Genomic DNA, 8,315 nt, shown 5'->3' with positions numbered 1-8,315 from the left:
ATATATATATATATATATATATATATATATATATATGAAGATCAGATAATTTCTTAAATAACCAGAAGATGGATTTGGTATTAATCTTTATTTTGTACAATGATCATTTCAACCCATCCTGCTACTGTCCCTTATGAGGGAACTCTGTTCAACATGTGTTGCATCCATTTTGCAACATGGGTCCCATCAGGTACACCATACTGGGTCCCATCAGGTACACCATACTGGGTCTCATCAGGTACACCCATACTTAAAGTTGTGCCTCGCTAAAGATCTTGGCTGTCTTGCTGTTATATGCCCATTTGATTAGGGAATGAAACATTGAAATTCTTACAGAAAGATAATAGTAATTGAAAATTGTAGCAAACATTTGTAAATATAGACAAATAACTGTTGATGAAAAAAAAACTGTATGGTAAGTGAACGGATGGATTGAGTTACATCGATTTTAAGACAAAGGAATGGTACAAGAAAAGGGAGGAAATGGTATATGCAGGCTAGAATGTCTAGGGGGCAAAAGGTTATTTAGCAAGCTAGCTTAAGTCGTGATGCATATACATACATTCGCACACACACCCTCATATATACACTCACACAAGGGATGTTGGCCCACTCACCCATAAGGTCAATTTCAGTCGTAGTTCTTATAATTTATGGTTGGAAGACAAACTCACCATCAGCCTGTCATCACAGTCACCTCAAGACTAGAGCAGTTCACAGGCAGTCTGACTCGCTCCACATCTATATCACCAAGGGTGAATCACACACCCCTACACCTATATATACGTACCTACATGCATGCATACATTCACACTTACATATACACATTTATGTACACATGTCCATATTTTTATGTTTACACATACATATATTTTTACATACATACATATGCACTCACACACACACACTCACACATGTATACATATATCTACACACACCTACACACACACATATATTTGCACACATATACATTCCTGCATCTCGTTAGTCTTTCAAGCTCTAACTAATTTTTGGCATATATTATCATTATCATTATTGTTGTTGTTGTTGTTGTTGTCGTTAATATACAGCTGCATTGTAAGATTACATATCTGAACTTATATGAACATCAATATCTGTACACAAGTGCAAAGATATAGAAAGGCATATTTTTGCCTCTCTAGATAATTCATCTGTTATATTAGTTTAGAGGCTATGCTCTAGTACTTTTTAGCTCGCATACTCTAATGACCAATGGTTGCATTCCAAAGGTATCATTTCAAAGGTAACATATATAAATATAACTGAATCTGACCATAATCAACACAATAAAGCAAATTTTTGTCTATTTAGTTAATCAGTCTATTACGTTTTTTGAAAAGCTGTATGTTAGTTACTTACTGTTGCATTCTGCAAGTGTCCTATGCAAACGTACCTAAATACATATAACATTCTCATCTTGTCCTTCCTTACTATAGGCTCCATGGTTGCGGTTCATCAGGTTCCCAATTAAGGTAGGGGGAGTGTTAATCCAAGTTGTCAGGGTTATGGTTTGTATCGGTTAGATGTAGTTGCATTGTACTGCATGAACAGGTGTTTGGCTGTATGCATGCATCTGAGCAGTCGTTCAGCAATCTATTTATAAGTCACTCTTTTGTCAACAATATTGACAGTAATTCCTCAGAACATAGCCAGCATTTCTGGGATAGTGTGTTGTAGGGATTCATATGTCTAATTATTAACCAGGTCAGGTTGTATTTTACTTTCTCTTCCTTGAGTCACCAGATGGAATTGGCCAATGATGTTGATGGCAGTTTAAGAATTATTTTGAAAATATCAGCCAATATATATGCTGGCACTTCCTCTAGTATCTATGGTGTGCTTGTACATGACATTTTGGGTCTTGCATTGGTTACCCGGAGGACATTTTTAACAGTCTCTACATGAGCATAGAATGTCAGTTTTTTTTGTTTGTGTGTATACAGCCGATACATGTCCAGTTGGTACTGCGGCTACCCTATTATTATTTTTATTATTTTTGGGTGTGTTTGTGTTGTTGTTTGAGTTATTGGTTTGTGTTGTTGGTTGATTAGTAAGGTTGTTGCAGTTGTTTTTTCTTTATTGGTTAGTTTTATTGTTTGAGTCATTGTTACTGTGATGCGTTATGTGGTTGGTATTTGCACTGTCTCTAAGGTTGTTATGTGTGTCTCCATCAAATTTTGGGGGCCTATTTTCGATGCTGCCTGCGCACTGCCTTAGTTTTCGGTTGTTGATTTTATGAATGTGGTGTTCCATATTCAATGAATTAGCATATGAGTTTTACGGTGTGCCGTCACAACATAAAACTGTCATATGCTAACTCTTGTACCTATACAAACGCACAAACACACACACACACACACACACACACACACACACACACACACACACACACACACACACACACACACACACACACACTCACACACTCACACACACATATTCAGATTATGCAACCGAAGCAGCTCTGTAATGTAAACATAGTTAATATATACATGAATTGTTTAAATGCTGGTAACTGCAGTTTTTCATCTGGAAAGATCTCTTTTAAGACATATAATGTTAAATATGAAGTTGAGAGGTATGGAAGGTAAAACTGTACCTGTTTAACATCAAAATATTATTTATTTATTGAATTATGTAATGAATTTCATGTACTAAATTTACATTTTTATAATCAATTAGAAATCATTCATTTTTTATATTTCATAATTTATATTTATAATTCTACTTTTGGCATAAAAAATCCTAATGTTCAATTCATTTTTTTTTCTCCCATAGTGTTAATTCTCAAAAATTTCATCTCTTATCTTGCTCATATTATGTCTAAATCGTTTTTTTTCATGCCATATGTTTAAATAGTGGCTTTCACTCTCTTTGGATATTTTACATGGCCTTTATCTATTCATGGTGTGCCTGCTCAACCCACCTCACCCCCACCACCTGTACAGGTGGTATTTCTCCTCAAGCCCCTACCAGAAGTATTTCTCCTCAGACCTTATGAGTAGAAGTCTTTCTCCTAGAACCTCTATCAGAAACCTATATGGCATGCTCTCTCCCTTACTTCCATCCCGATCTAGTGGCTATCTCCTGGTAAACATGGTGAATCTGAAGTGAATAAAATGACGGTGAAGAACATGCAGGTTGAAACCTATTTGTACTTATATGATACATCTATCAAACATGCATGCAAGCTTTCTTTTCAGATGCAAAATGCTGTTCCCCATCCCTATGTCTCCCTAGCCCACACCTTCCATACCCTTAGAATGGGAAAACTCAATATGGGCATACTGGAAGGTAGGTCTAGTGAGATTGTTGACATGCTCAGATGGAGGTGTGTAGATGTGTGTTGCATCCAAGTAAGGTGGAGAGGAGGTTCTGCTAGGTTCCTCAGAGGCAAAGAGCATCGGTATAAAATCTTCTAGGTTCATAAGGTAATTCAGGTAGTCAGAGTGTGTAAAAGAATACTTAAGTTTAGACTAGTGTTGCAATGTGGAACAGTAACCATTATCTCAGCCTATGCCTCTCAGCCTGGACTTACCTGATGAACAAAAAGACCAGTTTTATGACAAAAAGACCAGTTTTGCAGAATACTTCGTCGACAAATGACAGTGACCTCTTTGGTCAACTTCAATGGACATGTTAGAAAACATCAAGGTGGTTTCCATGACATGCATGGTGGCAACAAATTTGGTTCCCCTAATGAGTAAGGATCCAGGCTGATGGAGTTCTGTGATGCAAATGACCTTATGATTTGCAATACTAACTTCAGGAAACCTACCTGCCACCTGTTCACAAATCATGCATACATCCAAACACCTGGTGGGCACACTAGTAAGGGTGACAACATTTTCATCAGAAAACGGGAAAGATGGCTGCTTATAAATGCCTAAACTTTCCCAGGCGAATTGTGCACCACACAACATAAGATAGATGTTAGCAACTTCAGGATCAGGGCTAAAGGCAGCCAGTATGGAAAAGAATGGTCTGGAAGCTTAAGGATCCTCTGAATGGTCAGAGATTTAGTGATATGTTACTTGAAGCAGTTGATGAGAAAGAGGAGGATATAGTGACATATAATGTGGAGGACAACCGGAAGTTCTTATGGGAGTGCTCTTTTTTTTATATTTTTATAGGTGCAGGCATCGCTATGTGATAACAAGTTTGCTTCCCAATCACACGGTCCAGGCTTCAGTCCTATAGTGTGGAACTTCAGGCAAGTATCTTCTACTATAGCTCTGAGCAGAGCAAATCATTGTGAATGGATTTGGTAGAGAGAAACTGAAAGAAGCCTATCGTATACACATTTATGTATATATATGTGTGTGAGTTTGTGCTTGAGTTTGTCCACCACCAATCTGTGGTGGCTTGTTTACATCCCTATAACCAAGCAGTTTGGTAAAAGAGACAAATACAATGAATACTAGATTTTAAAAAAATATAATAAATACTGGGCTCAATTCATTTGACTAAACCCTTCAAGGCAGTGTCCCTGCATGATCACAGATCAGTGACTGAAAAAGGTATGAGAGGCAAAAACTTTAAAGTCCACTTTCCATTATAGTACTGGTTGTACAGTTTGATAGAAGTAGGTAGGGCCAGGAGCCATACTAGGCTTCATTGTTTTGGCACGGTTTCTACTGTTGGATGCCCTTCTAATACCAATCACTTTATAGAGTGTACTAGGTACAGCATCAACAGGGTCACCAAGTATCTTGCAAGACAAAAACTCCTCAGCTGGAGAATAGTATTAAGGGAAGCAGATGATTTTGTACCAATTGATGAGAGATTAAAGACGTAAAAGACAGGGATAGCTGCTTTGCTGTAGAGTAGATACATCCCTACTTCAGTTGGAAAAGAAAGGAGAATGAGTTAGAGAGTAATTTAAAGAGACTGTGTGAGTCCGAAGGTAAAGTTAGAAGGCAAAATAAAGAGAGCTGAAAATGTGTCAACACATGTTATTGTGAGACATTAGGGGCAGGACGGAGGTGACTGTAACAATGAGAAGAATTACTATAAGCTTCATATTTCTGTTAGGACACTGAATAAGTGACACGTGCACTGCATAAGAGTGCAATGGTGTGTATGCATTACTGAAGGGAGCATAAGAAATATTGAAATGTCATTGATGTTGTTTACCTGTTATTTTTACATACACACAAACACACAGATATATACAAATGCATATATGCATGCACACATACACATACATACACAAGTACTTTGGTACTGTCCTATTTGTTATTTATTAAGAAAACATACACAGTCATAAAGACAAATATACACACAGATATTCTCACAAGCAGACACACACATATAGCCACAAAGACCCAGACAAACACAAAAAGGAAATAAAATGAGAGTAGAGATTAATAATACATGAGTTTTACCTGAGAGCTACAATGCTGATGATGATCAAGAAGACTATGATGACTGCAAGGAGGACAATAACTGAAGAAGAAAACAGCAGGATAGTCAATCAAACAATATCTTATGTATAAGTGGCTGCTAATAAATTTAATGCAGTAATACAAAACGAATTTAACATCATTCAAAATTACAAAAGTAGTTGAAGGAAGGTTCATTAGCTGTAGTGATAACTGCTGTCAAAATCTAGAGAGATAATTCCAAGAAGAAAATCAATAAAAAATTGAATTGAGACATGCTGTAGAAGTGAGTCTGGTCATTGGTAAGGATGGGAGGTAGCTCTAGATAAATTTCAGTCTTATTAAACCTCTTCAGTAAAATATACTGGTATTCATTCTTATCAAACCCCACACTCTCTCTACTGCATAATTCCAATAGTTTAAATGTTGAAGTTGTCACTCCTCGTTTTAACAAGGATTATCATTAATACTAATAATTTTTCTTTTCATCATGAGTATAATTTTAATTCTTAACTTCTTGTACTATGACCCAGTACCATAAGGAAATGTACAAACCTTGTTTACATTCATTTGGAGGGCAGTAGAGAACTGTCTCATGTAAGCCCTTATCCTTTCTTCTACTATTCAGGTTTGTTTTGTCACAGAATCGTTATAAGACTGGGCTTTTGATTTGGAAAACTTTCCATATGATTTTATAAGTTAATTAATCAAATATTTTGGGATGGGGAAGTTAATGCGTTAAATTTGTAAACCTCACTTAACTCCCTGTCTTTCATTCAGACATTGTAGCTGCAGTTTTTAAACTGCCAAATACCAGCTCAGTAATGACAAATATACCAAAAATAGTTGAATTCATTCAAACATTCTTGGTAGGGAAAACCGGGTCTAGTTGTTACATCTTTTTCATTTTTTTGCCTTGGCACCCACATAAATGAACACAGCTGAAGCTTCTTTTCAGATTTAATTAGTAAAAGATCTCTATTTATTGTTATCACCAGCAAAAAACAGAAATTATATAACATTAATTAGACAGGTTCTAATTAATGAGGTGGTGTCAGCCGTAACAATTTTCCCCGAGTGCGGGGTACATTGTGACACTTACTGGGGTGCTTTGTTACAACTGTCCATAACTCGGAATTATGTTAACAAACAAGTTTTAAATGAATACGTCTCCTGCTTCTTGCATCTAGGAAGTATTATTTTAATTAATTAACTGTGCTTTGAACCACCTCATATCGTAACTGTGATACTGAGAGTCCTCATCAGCCAATTTCCCCATTGTTACATGTACCATCTAGTCGGAATCGTCCTCCATTAACTTCTCACCACACAGATCTCACAGAAAGTCCTGTCGTCCATCGGTACAGTCAGTGTGTGCCCAGTCGTTACAGATCTTGCATTACACCCATTCTTCACCTTGAAGGGAGTTGGAATACCAGTCTGAGCAGACAAGGCATTTCCAATTGGCAACTTGCTTGTTGTGAAGCTGCTTCCCTTTGCCTTTACCTGTTTTAGTTGACTTTCCCTTCCCCTTTGTTTCCTTTTCTGTACCAGTTGCCTTCTTTGGTTTGAATTTCTGTTTGCTTATTTCATCCCTTATGTGCTTTTTTACGGCAACATTCCGTAATGATTTCTTTTCAACCACAACTTTTCTGGCGGCTCTTTCCATGACATCAAGAGGGGTATCTCCCCTTGTAGTCTTCCTTTTGTAATTTCTAGGCATGGTGAGTTAAACTGAAATAGAAGGGGTAAGTTGTTACATGCCTGGGGTAAGTTGATACACTGTAACAATTAGCCCCAACCATGGATTTCTGGGGATTACCTCATTCACAGCACTAGCAATGCATGGCATCCAGGATACACCTTCATGTATCGAAAGCAACTTCCAATACTTCCTAATGAGTCATAAACTACTTTAGTAACATCACTTGTGCATTAGTAGTCAAGGAAATAACTTTGTGGCAAAATTTCACTTTTGGAGTAAAAAATCGTTTTTTGAGCCATACCTTTCCTGGTGACAGTCCGCCAGTGCAATACACATGTGCAGCCAGGGTACTATGGAGTTGGCCTTCATGAAGTAGAGACCTGAGTGCTACCTATTTCTTGAAGTTGGAAATAATGAGCTTGTAACAACTTACCCGTGTAACAACTAGATCCGGTCTTCCCTACAGTCATTAAACTGCCAATCAAATTTAGAGCTGAGTTTTGAGAAAGATCCACTCACAATTATAAAATCATGTTTGAGGAGGATTAACTGGTATCCATAACTAACAAACCATGACAGAACATGACCCCTATTTTCAATACATGACATTAAGTGGGTATCATTAAAGTGACACTCAGATAACAATTGCAGAATTTCTAACTTCCAAATTCACTCAGAGGCACTGGATCTTCAGCCCCAGGATATTGAAGACAACATTTATCCAAGGTACCAGGTAGTGGCACTGAACTTGAAAACATGCAGTTTCAGAATGAAAAGATTTATAAAGAAAATATGTTTGATGGTATATGAAGAAATAAATAATTAACAATTTTCCTGAGAAGACGTAATTTGAATGACTGTATTTTCTCTCCTTTCTTAATAATGAATTTTTACCTAGCCTGCCAGCTGTTTGTGATGGCAGTCACCTGTTAATTACTGTTTTACTATATAGATGCTGGCACAAAATTTGTCTAACCATCTGCAGGAAGCTTGGTGTTTGTTACTGATATTTCTGTGACTTTTAACGCTATACGTCTACATATGATTCCTTCTCAAGAAAAATGCCACAGTATTGGGATTTAGTTTTATATACAAACGTGTGTGTGTGTGTGTGTGTGTGTGTGTGTGTGTGTGTGTGTGTGTGTGTGTTTATATCTATGTATGTATATCTCTCTCTCTCTCTCTCTCTCTCTCTCTCTCTCTAT

The 8,315-nt window shown here is 37.0% G+C and overlaps 1 protein-coding gene across 3 annotated transcripts in view; it reads right to left on the bottom strand.

The window, feature by feature from the left end:
• Positions 1-8,315, bottom strand: part of LOC106873229 (uncharacterized) — a 64,430-nt gene that overhangs the window by 6,785 nt on the left and 49,330 nt on the right. For all 3 annotated transcript variants that reach the window (XM_052972213.1, XM_014920500.2, XM_014920501.2), the window contains exon 11: positions 5,409-5,469. In XM_052972213.1, the coding sequence (XP_052828173.1) occupies positions 5,409-5,469 (61 nt within the window). The remainder of the gene's footprint in view (positions 1-5,408; positions 5,470-8,315) is intronic.

The sequence above is a fragment of the Octopus bimaculoides genome, chromosome 12, assembly GCF_001194135.2.
Source record: "Octopus bimaculoides isolate UCB-OBI-ISO-001 chromosome 12, ASM119413v2, whole genome shotgun sequence".
Lineage (NCBI taxonomy): Eukaryota > Metazoa > Mollusca > Cephalopoda > Octopoda > Octopodidae > Octopus > Octopus bimaculoides.
Note: the sequence above shows the minus strand (reverse complement) of the source record. Positions and strands in the feature narration are given on the sequence as shown.